The sequence below is a fragment of the Passer montanus genome, unplaced genomic scaffold (assembly GCF_014805655.1).
Source record: "Passer montanus isolate IOZ18808 unplaced genomic scaffold, ASM1480565v1 scaffold50, whole genome shotgun sequence".
Classification (NCBI taxonomy): domain Eukaryota; kingdom Metazoa; phylum Chordata; class Aves; order Passeriformes; family Passeridae; genus Passer; species Passer montanus.
This window is the reverse complement of record NW_024369930.1, coordinates 3,496,400-3,517,893: the sequence shown is the minus strand read 5'-3', so window position 1 is coordinate 3,517,893 and position 21,494 is coordinate 3,496,400. Positions and strand designations below refer to the sequence as shown.

The 21,494-nt window shown below is 36.0% G+C and overlaps 1 protein-coding gene across 3 annotated transcripts in view; it reads left to right on the top strand.

Moving 5' to 3' along the window:
- The window catches only part of LOC120509259 (guanine nucleotide-binding protein G(i) subunit alpha-1), a 32,927-nt gene extending 12,027 nt beyond the window's left edge, over window positions 1–20,900 (top strand). Inside the window, exons 2-9 of one of the 3 annotated variants that reach the window (XM_039723696.1) lie at window positions 7,720–7,762; window positions 7,841–7,982; window positions 11,687–11,844; window positions 13,340–13,468; window positions 16,457–16,586; window positions 17,772–17,925; window positions 18,780–18,983; window positions 19,097–20,900. In XM_039723696.1, the coding sequence (XP_039579630.1) occupies window positions 7,720–7,762; window positions 7,841–7,982; window positions 11,687–11,844; window positions 13,340–13,468; window positions 16,457–16,586; window positions 17,772–17,925; window positions 18,780–18,970 (947 nt within the window). In that variant the 3' untranslated portion in view covers window positions 18,971–18,983; window positions 19,097–20,900. Of the gene's footprint in view, window positions 1–7,719; window positions 7,763–7,840; window positions 7,983–11,686; window positions 11,845–13,339; window positions 13,469–16,456; window positions 16,587–17,771; window positions 17,926–18,779 lie in introns of all 3 variants that reach the window. The other 2 variants (XM_039723695.1, XM_039723694.1) reach the window with 2 other exon arrangements.
- The last annotated feature ends 594 nt before the right edge of the window (window positions 20,901–21,494 follow it).

Genomic DNA, 21,494 nt, shown 5'->3' with positions numbered 1-21,494 from the left:
CTGTGCCCTTCTTGTTTCACCATAAAATTTATTTATAGAATTCATTGGGTTCCAGAGGTTATGTTGAACGTAAACCCATATTTTCTCCTTGTTGTTTCAATACTAAACTAATTAACACTGTCTTTATCACTTGCTGTGTTTGCTCTAGTGACAGTCTAAATACCAATTTAAGAAACTCAGAGCAGTCTGTTAGATATCTAGACCTGACTAAACATACAGGATGCTACCATGAGTTTGTATTTGATTGCTTAAGTTGAATTTTATCTTAGCAGTTTTCTTAAATTATGTTTTATGTATAATTGACTATTTTATTGTATACAGTTGATTTCAAACATATACTAAGAACAATACTGAAGACCTAGGAAAGAAATAATTAGTTGCAATTAATTTTTAATTTATTGGGAAATTTACAAAAGTGACAGTGGGTATATGGTATAAATGGTATTGCTTCTTTAGGACTAAGCATGCAGCTACCGAAACCTTAAGAATTATCTCAGTTCTTTATTTGAGTCGGTGCCATAATTTTAGAATCTGTCACTTCTCTGGTTTAAATCAGTGATGTAATCTGGAATTCACACTATTACTACTTGGTAATTTACTGAAATATTTTCTGCTAGATACTAATCATACAGATTCTTAATTCATTGAAAGATTCCTGGCACATTCATATTCCAGTAGCTGTGGAAATTCCAAGACTAATGCCACCTTAGAAGTGTGTAATATCTACCTTTGGCTGACTGTGCGAAAGCAGTTGGGAAGGGGAAGAGGGACGCAAACTGCAAGGTCTGGCAGCTGGCCCAGGATAAATGGTGGTAGATAATTTTTACTGTTGGGTGACTTCAGAATGGGGGAGTGGACAAAATAAGAAAACCCATACTGCTCTGCCTGAATTTTGGAGAATGTTTCATTTGGTGTTCAACCTGTCCAGTGTGTTGTAGCAAAGTTTCCACTGTGGGTTTCTTGTACTAGCATTGATGTATTTTGAGTATAGTAACACTGATTAGCAGCTTGCATTCTAATTTTAATCTCATGTCTGATGATGTGTCATGAAGTGACAGGTTTAAGAGATGGTGCTTCCAAGCTGCAAAGCCACATGATTTTGTAACAGATTACTGACCCCATAGCAGAAAGAGCAGAAATCACAGGGTATTTAGCTTGTGCTGTGACCAGCGGCAGCTGAGAAACAGGCACAATTCAGCTTGTGCTTTCTGCTGTGAAGTTCAAGTGTCTGACAGAATTGGACAGGAAAGTTGTGGAGTGAGAACTTTACAGTACCTGAATCCAAAAATTTACAAGTACGTGTATTTTATTTTAAATTTCATATGTGTCTTTATGCTTAGGTCAGTCTGGTGTAAGTGTCCTATTCTACAGGCTGAAAAGCTGGCAAATATCTGTTGAAAGTTTTAAATTAATTACTTTTGTCCATACTTGAACTCTCTTCTGGTAACATACAAGGCTGTTCTACTTTTTTGTGGGTTCTGTTCCTTAGTCTGACTTATTTGGTGTTATTTCAAAGCCAGCCCAGTTTTTCTCTTTAGTTTTTATCTAATGCTTAAGTTATTTTAATTTAGTCTGCATTTTTTTTCTATGTTAGGATTATGAGGAGTATATTTATTCTATTAGAAATAGTTGTACTTGAGAGTTGATTTTGTCCAAAGAGGGATACTGTGAACTTGAAGCTTGCCTTGCTTTTTACTTTGATATTTGATTGGTTTCTTCAGTAACCAGTTAGCAAATGTGTCACAAGTTAGAAATGTTGCTGTTAAGATCTCAGCCCTTCCTTTTGCTGCACGGCTGCATAAAACATTTGTTCCAGGCGTTAGTAGTTCTGGAATGCTTCCTATGTAGGCTGTGTGTGGGATAATAAGTCATGAGACATTCTAAGTAGTTTAAAGTAACATTTTTGCTTACCTGTTAATTTTAATCAAATTGTTAAATGTTTCAATTAATTTTAAACACAGATTTACTCCATTTGGAAAAAATATTCAATTTAAGATGGTGTTTGCTACAATTTCATAGGAATGAGTCATAGGGTGATAAAATCATTTAGGTTGGAAAAGAACCTTAAGATTGAGTCCAACCCAGTCTTTTTCATTGTTTTTAAATTTATTTTTGGAACTGACCAATTAACATCTTGGAGAATAAAATATTACTTTAGCTGTTTCTTATATTTATTTGAGCTCTGCTTGTCTTGGTTCCTTCAAGGGGAGGATTCACTGAGACTGATCTGTTAAATGGGTTTTTTTTATTATTTGTCTTGGGTTTTTTTGAACCTGAAGATACTTCGATTTTTTTGTTTCCAAAGTAGAGAGCTGGCCTTGAAAGAAAAACCATAATATGAGCTTAGTCCCTCTTTAGCTAAGTGTCAGCTTCACTGTGCTGCGGGTGCTGCAGTAGGGTTGGTCACAGGCCTGGGTTCATGTGCTGGCTCTGAATTCATGGAGTGCTGTGAGAATTCATGCTGGATCCAGGTAAATACTGCTCTTGATAGCACAATATTAGCTGGGAAATAATGACACGGGAAGGTGGAACCTGAGTATTAAACTTTGATGTAGAAGACCCTTCAGATTATAGTAGAATCTATGGGGATAATGTGAAATTCAGGTTGGATGTGCTTTGCTCCCATACTTTGGCAGTCTGCATAATGAAGCGTAAGGATCTACCTGCTTTCTGGCAAGCAGGTGCAAGAACAGTATTAGATTTAATTAAAGTTATTACTTGAATAACTCAACCCATAGTTGAGTCTTACATGTGACATGAGTCATCTATGTGAACAAAAGTTTTAAAATTCTTTAAATTAGATTTCTGTAGATTGTGTTGCCCTCTTTTTGAGGAGCGCATGAAAGCCATAAAGTGTGCAAGAGGAAGAAAGGACTAATCAGTTATTAAAACTTCCATTAATGTAATGACCTAACAGTTAACTTAAATTTCCGTTCGAAAATAAACAAAATATGCCCATTACTCTTTTAAATTCAGAAATAACATGCTGCTGTTCTTCTAGTCTTAGCAGAACTGTCATGTATTTTAACTAATATTTTTATTCTAAATAAATAGTAACAGAGCCAGTAAGACGGTTTAAATTATTGACAGTAGTGATCTAAAATCGAGTGTCACACTTAAATAGCAAGCGATAAATAGCATCATTTACTACATGTTTGAGGACTATTCAATCAAGTCTGTCTAAACTTAGGTAGTGCTTGGTTGTGACTGTATAGCTAGTGCTGACATTTTATACACAGCTGGCACATGTAATATTTAATAATGCTTGCCTCTGTCTAAAACTTTCTAAACCAGTTAATTCTCATTTTGTTGTATGGGCAACTTACTTATGCTGAGATAAAGGAGGGAATTTAACCAAGTATATCTGTCAGAGAGCCTGGCAGAGTTCTGCATTCAGGTGTGCAAAAATAACGAATTTCCTTTCAGTATGGTTCAGTGAGTAAGGTGAAATTTTCCTGTCTGCTTTGCAAAGATTATTAGGAATGCTGCAGTCATTTCAGTGTGCAGTTGAAGGAAAAACCCAAACCAAACACAACCCTTTCTGTTTTCCATTAAATAACAGAGGGGAATGCACCTTCCAGGAACTCAGTGCTGATGTTAGGTACTCTGTAATAAATGACTTAATTATTCTTTATGTGTATTATGGGTGTTTGTGGTTGTGTTACTGAGAATGCTTTTATGATAATTGTAGGTATTTGGTACATGTGAATTCTAGCACCATAGAGAAACATGCATGTCTGACTCAAAAAATGGAGTTCAAAGTGTATGACAAAAATAATTCAATTTTTAAACTGTAACTAGCCCTGACACAGACATTCTTGGTTAGTCAAATGTGATAAATTTTTAATAGAACAGTTTGAGGTTATATAAATTAAATGCTGTAGCATATTTCTTAATATCTCCAAATTGCTGTTGAGTGCAGGGAATATAACGTCTTCAAATTATTTGAATAAAAATATTAATCCAAAGCATATTGTAGTAATTTCATTAATAAAGCTAATCTTTAAACTTTTGTCACCTATTTGTGTTTAAGTGCTTAATTAGCTATTTTGAGATTATTTGGTTTATAAATGCTTCAGGTGTATAAATTTCAACTGACTTTTGTACTGGTGTCTGATTTCTGTTTATATTAATGTACTTCCATGGCCACTCAGATTCTGAAGAACTATTGCTGCTCTATAAAGAAACTTGCAGATGTATAAAAAACTAAGTCTTTTGCTTTGACATGAGCTAAAGATGGCATTAAGCAATCTAGATTGATGCTGACAGGCCCGCTCTATTCCGTAGCTCTGTTCCTCTGAGCTCACTGTGTCCTGTTGGTGCCAGCACTCATTCTGTGGTGTTGGAGGAAGAAAGGTGTAACCACATCAGTGGTAGTGCTGGGGAGAAGATGGGACAACCTTTGACAGCCAGTCTTAAATTGGGCTGAGCCTGTCCTGATGTATTTGGTTTAATAAGAGGAATATCCTAAAAGGATCACTTTATAGTATTTAAATATAGAAATACTCTGTTCTACAGAAATTAAATACTTAAGTTAGAAGAAGGAGGTCATCTTCGAGGTCATCTAGTTTAGGCCTTGGCTCAAACATCAAAATAGATGAGGTTGCTCAGAGCCTTGTCCAGTTGAATCTTGAAGATGTCCAAGGCTGAGTTTTTACTTCCTCTACACACAGTACAGCCTCTTCCATGGAATAGGTTCCCTGCACCTCCTTCCCCCATCTCTCTGTAATTGGCTGTGCTAGAGGTTCTGAATTGCCTCACATCTCTTTTGTATAGGTCTGACAAGTTTACTTCTGCTTTAAGCTGTTTTAAGTGGGTGTTATGGAAACAACAGAAATTTACAGATATCCAACCTTCTTCAACCACACCAGTCTTTCTAGGATTAAAATTCCCAGTTCTTTGTAGCTTTTCCTTGAATGTCGTGTGCCCTCTAAACATCCAAGTGACCTTCAACTGTTTTCTCATTTACTGGGTGCTGAAGGGGAGAATTGTATACATGCTGACTGCTGGGGATGAGCAGTGTGCTTTGACTTGTCTGCACTGTTGCCACTGCAGCACTGGAAGCTGTTGGTCAGGGTCAACCCAAAACACCCACACAGCTGTGTGATCACGCTCCTCTCCCTTGGGATAAGGAAAAAATATAAGGAAGGCAAGAAGATACATGGATCAAGATAATGATGTTTTAATAGGGTAAGCCAAGGCTTGCACACACTAGCAGAGCAAAGAGCAGAATGGATCAAGATAATGATGTTTTAATAGGGTAAGCCAAGGCTTGCACACACTAGCAGAGCAAAGAGCAGAATTAATTCCTTCCTTCTCACTGGGAGGCAGGTGTTTGGCCACTTCCTGGAAAGCAGGGCCTTGGCATGCATAATGGTTGTGTGGGAAGAATCGTAGGATTGTTTAGTTTGGAAAAAGCTTATAATGTCATTGTGTGCAACCATTAAACCAGCACTGCCAAGCCCACCACTAAACCATGTCCCCACATTCCAGAGCTAGAGTTTTTAATGTTTCAATGCTTGACAATTCCTTTGATAAAGACATTTTTTTCTAATAGCCAGTCTTAACCTCTCCTGGTGCAACCTGAGGCCATTTACTATTGTCCTATCACTTATTACCTGTGAGAAGAGACTGATCCCACCTGGCTAAAGCCTCCTTTAAGGTACTTGTAGAGAGTCTTGAGGTCTCCCCTGAGCCTCCTGTTCTCCAGGCTAAAAAACTTCAGTTCCCTCAGCTTCTCATTGTATGAATTATGTCTCAGACCCTTCACTATAATCACACTTCTAAATGTTATAAAAAAAAATGTTCAGACAAACACTGTAATAGCAAATGACTACCCCTCTTCCTCCCTTCCCTGAGTTTTTACTGCTGAGCATGGTATCATGTTGTATTGAATATCCTTTTGGTTGACTTAGGTCAGCTGTCCTGGCTGTCTCCCTTCTCAAGGTCTTGTCCACACCCAGCCTACTAACTGGGCTGGGGACATGGTGGAAAAGAGGAAATGCCTTGATGCATTTTTCAGCTATGAGAGAACCATCACTTGCTCGTACTAACGAGTGTTACCAGCACTGGTTTAGCTACAAACCTGAAGTGCAGCACCATGACTACTGTGAAGAGAGTTAATTTTTCCCAGACAGACCCAGTGCAGCATCCTGTAATGTGATTAACCTTCATCACCACAAGACCCTACTGTAACTCTTCAGTTTCTTGAGCCCCACAGCTTTCCTCACCCATTAGTCTCAAATCTGCTGTGTTGGATGTGTTGCTCTGTGCCACTTGCAGGACTTCAAAATTGCCCTGTGTTCTGAGATTCCTCAGCTCAGTCCTCTAGCATGTTGAGGACCCTCTGAATAGCACCTCTGTTATCTCACACTGGCAGCTACTTCCTGGCCTCCAGGGCTCATGTCAGCTGCAACCTTGATGTCAGTGCATTCTGCCTTTGCTTTCAGGTCATTGGTGAAGGTGGTAAACTGTGCTAGCCCAGTGTTGTCTCCTGGAGCTTGCCTAAATGCCTTCCTGTTAGATTTTTGAACCATTGACACAAGCCTTTAAGTGTGGCTGTCTAGGCAGATTTTCAGACACCCTGAAGTTGGTACTTACCCAGCTTGGTACAGGGGCTGTCATGGACAGTGGCATTGGAAGCCTTATTAGAGTCAAAGTAAATGACATCTGTTAGTGTCCTTCACCCCCAAACCCACCTGTTTCCTCATGCAAACTTAGTAAGTGCATTTTCTACTTTGTAAACCTGTGTTGGTACTTCTCAATAAGCTTCATTTTGACCAACATGAGGTCGACTGTTGTGCATCAGGTTCTTGCCCTTATTTTGGAGACAAATAAGTACAGCCTTTATCAGTGCCTTACTGTGGTCAGTTTTCTTTTGGTTGTATTGGACAATGGGTGATCTCTGCATTATAAATACCTGTAGACTGTATGAAGACCGTATTCACTTCTGCAAAGCTATATTGAGAAAGGGGAACTGTGAGAGGAAGAATTCAGCACAAGTCACAGGAAAACTAGGAGTGTGCTATATAGAGGGATAGAGGGATTAAACTGCAGCTGTAAGAGTTCCACATATTTTTTTAAAGTAAGAAGCAGACTAAAGATAGATTGTTGAGACAGTAAAAAGTGTGCTTTTTCCCTGTCTGTTCACAGAGATACTGTTTTTCTAAGCTTTGTATTTTAATGTAGCATTTTGTTTTGTCGTTGTTAAGCACTTAAAATGATATCAGGTTGACTGGCAAACCTCATGCCATCTGTTCTAACAAAAAGTAAGGCCTGCTGTTGTTTTATTCATGCAAGGGTCAAAAGACAGTCAGGAGGACTAAAGCCTTGAATTTTAAGGTGTTCATTTGCAATTTCGGAAGACCAGTGTAAAGAATGGATTTTGGTTAGGTTTTGATTAAAAAGAGGAATTATGCTTTAGATCCCTTTGATGTTGAGTAATTTATCACCTGTTCGCTTTAGAAACACCAGCAGACTGTGTAAAGATTACGTGAAAAAAAAGACTTGTTACAACTGAAATTTGTTCCTAAAATGGCTTGATTTTGAAATTTCCAGATGAAGGTGCATTTTTGTATCAAAAATCAGTTTGTGACATGTTCAGCATGTTGTAACCTGTTGAAGGTTTTTATATTGGTTAGATATATGAAGTGCAGAATCAAAATGTATTTTCAAAGATTAGCACAAGCCTAATGGTGAATTTTCACCTTTATTTTTCAGGAGCTGGTGAATCGGGGAAAAGCACAATTGTCAAGCAAATGAAGTAAGTATGGTGAAATACTGTGATAGAGAAACATTTTTTAATTTGAATAGAGAATTTATTTATTTTTTTCTTCCATAGGATTATCCATGAAGCTGGTTATTCAGAAGACGAATGTAAACAGTACAAAGCTGTTGTCTACAGTAACACCATTCAGTCCATTATTGCTATCATTAGAGCCATGGGGAGGTTGAAGATAGACTTTGGTGATCCAGTCAGGGCTGTGAGTATTAAAGTACATGCACAGGCATGCATCTGAAATATCCTTACTATTTCCTTCAGAAATCTTTGTGAAGTACAGTGTTTGATAACTAAATGCCTTTGGTCTTTACACACAAGGTGACCTGTGGAGCAGTCACCACTGGGTTGATTCACAAAATTATTTGGTTTAGATACTATTTTCTGAATTCTGACTAAATTTGGAGAACTAAACATCTGAATCTTAAGGAGTCCACAGTCATATCTCTATTTGTATGGACTTGGGGGCTATTAAGTAGGTAATTTAAGTTAGGCACCTTGAAAAATACAGCTTAAATAGGGAGGCATCTAGCTACTTCTGCACTGTACTGCCTGCACTTCTCTATTAGGTCATAGACACAGCAGTGCCTGAAACATTGCCAGCCTCTGAGCTGGATCCTGTTTCATACTGATTTCCAGTGCTGAGGTCTTTATTTTGCTCAAAGAGACATGGACATGGACCTGCTGCTGGGATCCCATTTTTTCATGATACTAATCCTGGGATTTTTTCCCAAGAAATGAGACTTTTCCTAAGCTTTTCTGTACATTTTCCATCTTATCTCGTCTAATGTCCCACGTACAAATCTCTGAGTTTATTTGCCATCCCACCTATTGGTATCTCCATTCCTAATCCTGTGCTCTTACCTGTGGTGACTCTGATTACATCCACATCTGGCCAGGCAGGGAGATGTTTGGAATATCTCTGTAAAATGCTCAGTTTGTTTTTTTGCTTGTCCTCTCATTGCAAGACTCTGTACAGTCTGTGCTGCAGTGCTGAAACTGATCCCCATAGTCGCTGGTCTGAACAGCAGTTTAACTTGGTTCAGGATGTATGCTTTTATCTCCTCCCCACAGAAATCAGAAATCACAGTGTAGAATGCTCACCAGTACTGGTTTGGAAGCCAGAACTTGCCACATTGTGGCTGTCTTACAGGAAAGATGGAGGAAGGATTTTGTTGTTCATGAACGTGTTCATAAGTATATATAAGGTAGTCAGGAATCTTTTGTCATAAGTTCTTTTCATCACTTTAAGGTAGAACTACAGTTTGGGAGAAGAGAAGGGTTTTTAAAAGTAAATGAAAGTAATTCTTGACAGTCTTCATTCTTGACAGTCAGGATTTTATTGGTTGTTTAAAAAACAGTTTATAAATGGTAGACAGTTTTCATTCAGTAACCTTGTGAAGTGCATTATGTATGGTTATCATAAGGAAGATGTTTGTAAAATTATTTATAGTGAGTCATAAAGTTGTATCTGAAGTCTAAATCTGATTGATATCTAATTATAGCCATTATGTATGTATGTTCTACCTGATGTTTCTTCAGTTGTAAGCATAACTAGTAAAAGCTTCAATTTCACTGGTTATTCCTCTCTACATTTGCTCTCGTGTTTGCTGTAGTCTGCCCTTGAGACCAAAGTTTTCCAGAGCACTGACAGTATTTCACTACTTGTTAGTTCAGTGTTTGTGCAGTCCTCTCTGGAGTCTGGCAGTTGATGCTGGAAAGAGGCAGATGGTAGACTTCTGTTACTGAATGCGTAGTAAGAGAAAACGGAGGAGGAGTAAATTTAGGTGTTGGCAGATAAAATGACTAACAAGGAGATTTTTGAGGACCATGTTATATATGATGTCAGTTTTAAGTCATCTGAGTTTCTCGACTTCAGAGAGCTGTATAAATGATGAGGCAAACTTGTGTTAGGAACAGTCTTAAAATAGCTGTCCATCCCCTTGTACTTAGTCTGGTCTTGGTGGTCCAAATACTTTTTTTTTTCAGAGGAACATTGCTATGGAATATTAGCATTAGATATTAGTAGTAGTATGTTCATACCTTAATTATTTTCAGTTTTGTTTTAATTTTGTTGCATTTAGTGGTAACAAAGACCATTTTTCATTTTAATGTTTGGCTTTTAAAAAGCTGAAATTGGTTATCTTGTTCTACTTTCCCTTTCCCCACCCCCTCTGAGAGTATGTAGAGATATATGAAAGTCAGACCATCTCAGGTATAAAATGTCATCGTCTTTTGTGACAAAAATGTCAGTTTCTAAGCTGTTTCCATCATGTGTCTTAATATATTGTTCCTTCTTAAAGAACTGCTGCTTTTGTGAGTTGTGGGTTTTATATGTAATTATTAGTCCAATCTGTTAAATTTTTATAATGTGTTCACAGTTTGTTCTGTGTATGTATAGTAACCAGTATTTTTGTTTCATGAATGTTGTTTTAGATACCTACTTACTCTAGCTTTCAAAAGACACTTTCAACTATACATCAACTATCATTCTTCATACGTGTATCTACAAATGTGTATATATATATGTTTGAATCTCCAAGTTTGGCTTGAGTTCACTGAACTGCAAGCCTTTCATTTTCAACCTCTGAAATTCAGTATTACCCAATCATCTGTAAACAATTTCCCTGTTAGCTCACACAGTCTTTGATTATTTAAGTCTACAGTGGACAGTATCTTTAGAACAATCACTACTTTCCGTGCTTTTCCTGCAAATGGGTTCTTTTCCCCACAGCTTTATTTTGGAACAGCAAAGTGACAGATTTTTCTGCAGATTTGCATGTGTCTTCACTTAGGTTTTGTGAGAATAACCTTATATGTTGCCTTTTTAAATCCTCCTCTTTCTTGAAACACTTTCAGTTCCCAGCTGACATGTCTGAGTCTCTCTTTTCTCCTTCCTCCTTTCCAGATTCATTGTTCTCTTTCTTTTAATTACTGGACAAACAGTACATGCTGTGGGTAGTTGTTACAAGCTGATTTTTCTGGCTGACGTACCTTGGCATTGGATCATGTTCTCCTAATAACCAAGGTCAAGCAGCTACCCACAGGAGAGTACTAATGTGGATTTTCCTTGTACCCATCTGCTGTCTTTCCTTCACTGCCTTGCAGGTCTGAGTAAAAGAGAAATACCTTAGAAAATAAAATACTGAGTTTTGTTGCTCTGTCAAAATTGGATGTCGCTGGTGAACTGGTCAAATGCTGATAAAAGGGGAGTGGTGGATTTGCATCCTGTACTTCATTAGTCTCATTCTCAAAGCCAGTTATTATACAGTTTAAAAATCCAGCATTTTCTCTTAAAAATCTTGATCTTTGCTTCATATTGGATTACCAAGAGAACCTGCTCTCTGTAGAATAATTAAGACAATGGATATTTGTAGCTGATTTATCTGGAAAGGTTTTTAGAAGTGTTTTTCTAATTCCTGATGCATGGTTTGGGAAGAAGTGATTATTTGTCACTTTCGAAGTTGTGTAATTAATTAAAATTAAGCATTGAATGTGTTTTCTTCAATTGTTCAATATACAGCTACCTTTCTGAATGGTCTAGTTTGTATTGTAACCATTTTATCCATTATGTGGTATTTTATGAGCAAATATGGTTAGATATAGGTTTGAGCACAGAACATGTTACTACTTCTGTTTATAAAAACTTCACTCAAGTTATAAACAGACCAGAAGCTTTGTCAGCTAACAATAAATTAGATTACTAGTCTTTTTCTGTTGTTGAAAAACGTGGGAATGAATATCTAATGTAGAACACTAAAATAAATTGATTTCTTTCACAATTTTTGTTTGGTTACATTCACATTTACCAGGTTAAGTAATGCATTTGCTGAATCTAGTTCTTAGGTGATAATACTTCTGTTGTATTTCTCAATATTTCACTCTTCACCCTGTGTTTACATCCTAAAGGACGATGCTCGTCAGCTCTTTGTGTTGGCTGGAGCAGCAGAAGAAGGATTCATGACTTCAGAGCTTGCAGGAGTTATCAAGAGACTGTGGAAAGACACTGGGGTTCAAGCCTGTTTCAACAGATCTCGAGAATACCAGCTCAATGACTCTGCTGCCTAGTAAGTACAGTGTGACTGACAGGATTCTCTTTCCCTAGTAGCTAAAGCAGTATGAGGTGTCATGTTTTGACAAATTCTGCTCCCACATAGATGGAAACCACAGAAATACCTGGACAAAGATAGTGTCTGCTTAGGTCAAAATGCTGCAGCAAAGCTTTGAGGTTGGAAAGGAAAAAGGCGTAGAGTAATTATGAGCTTGTCATGTTCTGACCACGTGTTTCACTCCCTTAAAGAAGACAAAGATTGATTTAAGGTGCTTTAATAGGTTTTCTGTTACAAAAACATGACTAAAGTACCTTTTTATTATCTGAATGTGTCAAAAAAATGCGATTACATGATCTGTATCTGCATTACCGAGGATACTGGTTTCTTTCATAATAGTTTTTTTCCTATTTCAACATTGCTATGTTTTCATTGTTAATTAATGGTGTCTGTTGGAAATGTGTTGTGCCAAGAAACAATTAGAATGTATCTTTTATGCTAGGGCACTTAAGTAAGAAAATAAAACATGAAGGAACTAGAAAGGCAAAAATAAGATGGTGTGGCAGTAAGTAATGGTAAGTCAGTCAAGGAAAAGAGTCCACTGAAGGAAATGCAAGATGGTAGAGTGGCAGTAGCAGTGATATTGCCTTGTAGTGCCATTTTTTTATGATTCTGAAGTATTTTGTAGTGCTTGATGTTGTTTCTCAATTGTATAAACTTTTTTCCGTATGGAACGTTTCGTTTGGAGATTCGCATACTCTCCTGTGCTAACCTTCTGTGGTCTCTTTTGTTGTTTTAGACAACTGTGACTCAAGTTTCATAAGAAAACTGTTCTCCTGACCATATAAATGTAACTGTAAAATTGGTAACGTCTTGTTACACAGAAAATAGAACACAATACCTTCCCTGTTTACTATGGGAAAACTACAAGTAAGAGCTGTATAGTTTTTTGGAAACACTGGGCTTGGCCTACATTGCAAGGAGTTTGGCAGTGAAAGCATACTAATTCTAAAAAATACATGCAATTAGGAATTCTCAATAGAAGGTTAATTGTTATGTATTGTGCACTTTCTTAGACACATTAATTCTGGCCAAAACACTGAGTTATTCTTTTCATATCTATTATCAAGTAGAGTGATTTTGGGCTTTGTTTGTGGTTCAAAGTCCTGCAGTTCAGTAGATTGCAAAGATGAAGATGTTATAATTAAGTGCCAATAACATGGATGTTTATGGAAACATGTTTGCATTTTGAAATTTCTAAAGAAGAATGCTTTGTAATGGAATAAATTGCTTAAGTTTGCTTTCATCTAGGATGAAATATTGATGTGTCTCAAAAGCTTATTTCAAAAGAATTTGGAAATTTGAGTAGAATACTGTGTCTTGTGTCTCAGAGAAAACTATTTTATAAAATTCAAGCACAGTGTAATGAATGGACTTAACTTCTGTAATTCTTTGTAATTATTTTGTTGCTGTTTTATGAATAACTGAAAGCAGTGTTTATTTTTACCTTTAGTTACTTGAATGACTTGGACAGGATAGCACAAACCAGCTACATTCCAACTCAACAGGACGTTCTCAGGACTAGAGTGAAAACTACAGGAATAGTGGAAACTCACTTTACTTTCAAGGATCTTCATTTTAAGTATGTAAATCATGCTGCATTGTTATCTGCCCGTCAAAGTTCCTGTAAAATTATGGAATATGGCATTCAGTGGTGTAATTTAACAAATTTGTCTAACCACAAATTTGATTTTTGATTATTTCCCCCCACTTTTTATGAAAAAAAATTATTGTGCTTGACTCGATTTTCTGAAGGCATGTGAGAGTTGTTGGAGCTCCAATAAATCTTTTTGTTATATTGAAAATGTTTTATAAGGATACTTTTGATATAAATTAAATCTCAAAACAAATATTATATTTTCTGCCATGTTAAATAGCTGTTCTGATGGATTCTTGTTTTAAATTCTGTTGGAGAACTGGAAGCTTATAAGTGTTTGCTGGTGTTCCATGAAAGAGTAAATCCATTTTCCCAAAGAGGTGAATTCAAATACATCCTGTACTTTAAGGCAGTATTTTAGAGATGAAAGAATGTAACTTATGTTTTCTGTGGTGCAAGATTTAGAAAATAATGATAGTATTCTGAGAATTATATGTCTAAAGACATGGAATCAGAGAATGGTTTGGGTTGGAAGGGACATTAAAGATTGTCTGGTTCTAACCCTGCTGCAGTGGGCAGGGACACCATCCACTAGACCAGGTTGCTCAAAGCTCCATCCAACCTGGCCTTGAACGCTTTCAGAGATGGGGCATCCATAACTTCCCTGGAACAAAACCACCCACAATAAAGGATTTCTTCCTGATACCTAATGTAAACCTACTCTCACTTCAAACTCGTTCCCCCTTGTCCTCTCACAATATGCTCTTGTAAAAAGTTTGCCTTGATGCACGTGAGCATTCAAGGTGAAAACACAAGATGGTGTTAACCATCAGCGTACTCTGCCTCCTACTGATGAGGAAGAATGAGAAGAAAACTCAGTAAAACACACTTTAAATATGCATTTAGATTTAAATTGTTCACCATGTTTGCTTAGTATCTTCATGGAAAATATTTTTTTCACGGAAATGCATGGCAAATACTGAAATATGGATACTTCAGGACAATCAGTACTGTAGAAATCTCGTTTGTTTCCTTGTTTTAGGGTTTAAAAATACAAAATTTGTATTGATCCACAAAAGAATAGCTGATAAATGGTAGTGAATCTCTTGCAAACCTAAGAAGAGTAGTCCTTAGCCAAGCCTGAAGAGAGAACTTCAGTATTTTCAGGAGCTCTCCAGCTTCTCACTTACTTTCCAATGTTTCTTGTTCCCTACTGTAGATGGGTCCAGTCTCTATGGATTATTGGGACTGTTACAAGGACCATAAGGCTACACTTTTATAAAATGTGTCTTTGAGCCAGGCCTGTGGAATTGTTTAGCTGTAATGTTGTACATTCAAACATCTGTACCTGTGCCTTAGGCAATAGGCTTAATGAGTTATAGGGAGGGCTTGAAGTACACTCTTACATAACCTTGAAATGAACTTTTAAGATCATCCAAACACATGAAAGGCTTGATTATACTAAGACAAGGGTACATAAGTATGACTAGCTGCACAGAAAAAATTTCTTTCATTTTCTTCCCTTTCCTGTTCTGCAGTGTGTGTTTAGATTCCTTCTGGTTGGGCCTCAATTCAGCCTTCTCTAGAAAGCAATTAACATAGTTTTGATTATTGATTCAGTCTGAATTGCAAATAGCAAGTCATCTTCATCCTGTTTCTATAGCCTAGTCCAAAAGTTGAGTCTGATTATTTACTAGTTTTGTGTTCAAAGAACGCTTTTTTTAGCAGTGTTAATTCTTATGGAAAATCAGGTCTCAGTATAAAGTTACAAAGTGTAGCATTAGAATTGACAGGAGTAATTACTAAAATTAAGGGATTAATTAGTAAGCTACAGTACAAAGTACATTCTTAAGTACAAAATATATTCTATGGGTACAGCCATTGCTAATTATTTGAGAACTGAGTAGTAGATGCCTGGCTCACATTTGTATAAAGTGATATCCAAAGACCTCCCTTCAAAGATTTTTCTGAAGGTAAGGAGCACCTCTAAGGAATCCTTTTTGTCAGCAGGAATTATCTTTCAATTGTTTTTTACATGGCATTATCTCAATATAGAACATTAAAAGGGCAGTGAGCATTGTCACTTTTGCAGTAGTTTGCCCAAGTATAAGACCTTGTTAGAGGTTGCAGTGTTTCTGACAATTTTCCATGAGAAAGCAAAGGGTCTTTTTTTTCCTTCTCTACTTACTTTTTCTGTGGGTTTTTTTTTTTTTCAAATTAAAACCTAGCAACTTGGAACACTTGAAGATATCTAAAAATAACAACTGTAATTGAATCCCTTGAAGTGCAATTTACAGTGTTTCTGTAGTGCACTAACATTAAATCAGTAGGGTTTTTCACCTGCCCTGTACTTGCAGCCTTACAACTCATGGAAAACAGGAAAGGGGGCTAATAAAAAACACAAGTCATCTTCAGTAAGTGTTGTATGTGAGACTTAATTGCATTTCAAAAAATGCATTTATTGGAGGGAAAATGAGGGATTTTTACTATATAATGCTTACTTTGTCTTCTAAGATAATACCTTAAAAATAGCCCATTTAAACATGGCCAATTAAGAACAGGTTTAAGTTGTAATTTGTCTTAGAGAGAGGAGCTAAAACTCACCAGGACTGACAGTCCATATTGTTGATCAGTATCTTTTATTATGGTAGGCTTTTTAGTAAAGCTAATTGTGTATTTTTATTTTACAGATTACAATTAACTTTGTTAATGAAGTATAATATTGTAAATAGTTGATTTTGTTTATCTTTCATCTCATACTTTATCATGCTCTCTAAAATGTATAGGAAGACCTTCAAAGCTTTATTAAAATTGAGGTGTATACTGAGAAACTACAAGATACAGAGTTCTTTGCCTTCTTTTAAGATGTTGTTCTGAGACTTACACAGCTGATAATTCCAGATTTTGTTGGTTAATATTCGGAAAGCTAAAAATTCCAAAGTTTGTTCACTGCTTTTTATTTCTGTTTTGCAGAATGTTTGATGTTGGAGGCCAAAGATCAGAGCGGAAAAAGTGGATTCATTGTTTTGAGGGTGTTACAGCAATTATTTTTTGTGTGGCACTGAGTGATTATGACTTGGTCTTGGCTGAAGATGAGGAAATGGCAAGTACCATAATGTTGAAAAAGGGAATAGTTAGAATAGCACAGAAGTGAAGCTTTGAATGAAAGCTATAAATGGGTGTTTTGAAATATTATTGCTTTATAAGATGAATGGGGTTTGTGCAAAAGGTCTCAGTGAAATGATGATATTCTCCTAAGGAATACTAACAGATAAGAATTCATTTACCTACACTTTTCATGTTTTAAAGGAAGCATAAATTAATGAGGATACATTGTCAGTAATACACATTTTAGTCTCTTTATGGATGCTGGAAGTACATAGTAAGAAAATTTTTATTTACCTGTATCTTCTTTACCACATTTTGTTTTCCTTTCCATCCTCAGTCTTCAGTTTTTGTTTCTTTCTAACTATGTTTCTCCAATCTCTTGTCTTAGTTGCAGAAATGTTTCTCTTCTTTTTCCTTTCCAACACCCTTGGCTCCTTTCTCCTCTTTCAAGAGTTTGGTCCTTCCGTGTCACTGTGCACAGGGTGCATTTTGCTATCTTGACTGGTCTGAAGTGATGCTTACCTCTGTATGTGAATCATTAACAGACTCTTGTGCTCCTTCTTGTGTTCTGCAACTTTCTATAAAATATAATTTGGGGAGGAAAGAGAAATAAGAAAACCTTTCAAGTCAAATATAGTGTCAAAGAAGGTCGTAGCTAGCATCCTGCTACTTAAATGACTGGAACTTGGCCAAAGTACTTACATGTTGGATAATTTTTCTACAGAGTTAAATATTATGGTAAGAGTTAAAATACCTGCTTATTGATTCTCTAGTTCTGTAGAACTTTCTTCCTTATTCTGGAATATCAGCTAGGTGCAGAATTTATTTTCAATTTCCAGAAGATCTAATCAGTGTTAAGACAAATTCAGGTAACTCAGCAATTCTTGTAGAATATTTGTACTGCAAAATATGAAAACATTTCACACCAAAAAAAAATCTGAAATATTGAAAATTTAAACCTGGAAATGAGAAAAAAGTAGTTGCTTAAACCCTGCTTGTGGAAGTGATCTTTGTAGTAGTCTTGGCCTCTCTGTATTTCCCTGCAGTAAAATGTGATTTGTTCGCTAAAAACTTAGTTTTGTAACTGGTTCGTTTGTAAGTAATCAAAAATATGTATCCTTATTTTACTACTGAAGTCTGATAAAATAGAAAGTGATGGCTTTTTTTTTTTCAATTACAGAATCGGATGCATGAGAGCATGAAATTGTTTGACAGTATCTGCAACAATAAATGGTTCACAGACACTTCTATTATTCTATTCCTGAACAAGAAAGATCTTTTTGAAGAAAAAATCAAAAGAAGTCCTCTCACTATTTGCTACCCTGAATATTCAGGTATTGGAGTGGTACCAATGTCAAGGGGCTTTTTTTGTTAAAATACCTAATTTTTGATGCCAGATCATGAGGAGTTGTATAACTTCAGGCATCTAAAATAGATGGGGGTTGTTTTGATGGGTCACAAATGAAATAGTGCTGAAGTTTTTTCAGCTAGGTAAAATACACTGCTCCACTGATAGCATTTACATGTTACTGCTGCAACTGTTCAGGCTCATTATTTAGCCTGTTCTTATTTCTAAGAAAAAAAAACCCTGCTTTTGTACTTTGATATAAGTAGGAATTCCTGAGGTACATGAGAGGTTTCTGAACAGGCAGCGTACATACATGTTGACATTGTGGCTTATTCAGGAAATACACAGCAAAAGAGTATGAATTAATTTAACAAGTCTTAGCATCTTTATGTATCATTTTCATTGTAACTCCAGACAGAAAATAGCATGTTGGAGGTAAAAAGCTTGGGAGAAATGTGTATGCCAAATGTCTTTAACAGAGTGTGGGAAAACTCCAAAGCTTTTAAAAACATAAAAATTTAAAGCAAGTAATTTAAATCAAGGAAGCAAAATATCCTAAACTAGGATTGGTCATTAATAACTTGTTCCTCTGGCACTGGAGTAAATACACTATTCCTGCACCTGGAATTGCATTGAGTGCTAAGTTTTTATTATTACAAATGCATCCAAAAGGTATCCTTCCAAGGTTTTTTTTTAATGGTATCTTAAAGCAATGGCTGTGGAATTTCTTCTCTTCAGGTTTAGGTTAACTGTTTCCAGAGAACCCCCTCCTTCAAAGATAGTGTGCATCTTGTTCTTCCTCTGTTGGAAATTGCTTACTGAGCAATTTTCTTTTTCTAGGGTCAAACACTTACGAAGAAGCAGCTGCTTACATTCAGTGTCAGTTTGAAGATCTGAACAAGAGGAAAGACACAAAGGAAATCTACACTCACTTCACGTGTGCCACAGACACAAAAAATGTGCAGTTTGTTTTTGATGCTGTAACTGATGTCATTATTAAAAATAACCTTAAGGACTGTGGCCTCTTCTGAGAACAGACAAAAGGTTGTTAAATGCTAAATTACATGCCTGAAAACAGGACTTAAAACATTTGGAATATGTCCACGCTGTGTAAAACCTGCATAGATATACTTAATTCTCTTTTATTTTATTTTTAGGTTTGGAGATAGACTTCGCACAATTCTAACCTGATTCTTTTCAAGGTGAAAGAAGTACAAAATGCATTGTGCTCAATGATAGATCAGTACTGTACTTGCCTGTTTTAACAGCTTTATTTATGTTTGTCTTGTAAATTTAAGTAATTAGTTAACACTGAGATGTCAGTTGATTGTATGTAAACTTACAGTTGTAGTAATGTATTTGTATAAACGTTGAACGGATTATTTTAGTAACTTGATGTCCTCTAAAACATTCCTCTAAAATTTCCATGTTTTATGAAGATACTCTTGGAGGAGACACACTTTTTGCCTTTGGATTATTTAAACATCTTGTAATATTAAATTTTCTTTTCATCTTAAGGGTGCATGCTGCCTTATTCTTTACTTTTGTTGGTAATACTGTATATGGCGTTAGCTTTTTTGATATTTAAACAGCCTCCTATACCTTCTCAGACTTAAAGAAACATAACCAATAAACTTATTTTTTGCCTTAAGTTTTGAAAAAAAATCTTTTTATAAATTTAGGATAAACGCAAAGATTATTTTAAAATTTAAATGAAATCCACACTTTATGAAATCCAGGTTTGCAGTCTTTGCAGTGGAAATGTGGCAACACTGGGAAATTGTTGTTTATGGGTCACCTACAACTGAAGCTGATGGAAATGCAAAATAGGAAGTTGTTAAAACTATTCATATCAATAAAAAAAATGATGCTGTGGTCTTTGCTCAGTGGATTGAATGGAAAAATTATCTTTGGGGTGTTTTAAATAGACAGCAAAGGCTGGACTTCAGAGTAATGTTTTTTCTGCTTACTTAAAACAAATTCATGTTCTCCTTAAACTTTTTGCTATTTTCTGCTAATAAAACTAGTTGGATAACTTAATAACTATAGAAAGATTGTGTTCTCCCATGAGAAAAGGGGGCTTCACAGATTAAAGAAATTCCTGTTGCATATAGCAAGAATCTTCAATGTTTTGGGTAGGGCGTTGTAGTGACTTAGAAGTGCTGAGTTTTAAATTTCCTCTTTAATTACAGCCTCACAATTTCTTATAAGTTAAAGATGATTTTCTTCTGGTTATGCTTACATTATATGATTTGATGTCTTAGGTACCTATCATCCATTGCCTTAGGGATAGTGCCAAAACTGATTTTTTTAATACAGTTTTTAAAAGGAATAAGCTTCTAACTGTAAATAAGTTGATGGTTGTCTTAAATGTATGTTGTCATCTAGAAAATACAAATGTACCAAACCTGGAGATACAGTTTTCTATAATTGTTAAAATATTTCAGGCAGCTACAGTACACCATGAGTTCTTTGAGAAGTAAATAAGTCTTGGAGCCTGTGGCTATTTTTCTATATTATCTTAGCATTTATGTTCTTAGAAATGTTTGAAATATTGAAGTCATTGTTCTATTGTTTAAATTTTGATTGGGTATGTGTTTAAGTTAGGCCTCTGCTTGAGTAAAACTTACCTGCTTTCCTCATTCTTTAATGCTTTCTTTGTTAGGTACAGAATTGTTAAATGCATTTTAAATGAAAGATTAGAAAGGAGATAAGTTATTGCTGGAGGTTGTTAAATATGTTGATACATTATGATCTCTTTCAGCAGTTATGGTAAGCAATCTGTATATTCTGGGCTGCTTTAAGTGTGCTTTACGGTTCTGGATATGATTTTAAATCTCACTGAACTACTTTGTGAAATTGTATTTACACCTACGTTCCAGCTGGTTTTTGTACTTAATGTAAAACAAAAATTGGGATTAATCAAATTAAATAAATCTAAATTTTGTGCCTTGCTTGAAAGAAATGTTTTTCATTAAATGTGCTGGTGGAAATCTTTTTGCATCCATTCTGTGGAGGTAACTAAGTAGTAAAAATGAGAAGATAAAGTCAAGAGTAAATGTAGAAACTTTGTGCTAGAAGTATTAGGGGTTTTTTATTAATTAATGACTACTTTTCTTAGCACCTTCAGTTAGAGAATTTTTGGAATTTTATAACTAGTGGTTTATGAAGTAATTGTTTATTAACACAGAACAAAATTGTGAGCTAATTTGCCTTGCTAGTCCACAGATAATTTTGTTTTTCTGACCTGGTGCATAGCCAGCAGGGATGTTTCCTTGTAGAGGTGCTGCACTGGTAGATCAATCTTTGTCCAGAAATAAAGTTGTCAGCCTAGGCCACTTGTCTAGGAAAAGCTCCAAGAAGATTTGCATTGCAGTTGTGGTGGGAGCCACATATGTAGTTTTCATGTCAGCCTAGGCCACTTGTCTAGGAAAAGCTCCAAGAAGATTTGCATGCAGTTGTGGTGGGAACCACACACGTAGTTTTCACTGCAGCTGTAATAAGGCTCCACATCTCTGTTCCATCAGGAGCCTGCTTCTCTGTCAGAACACTGCA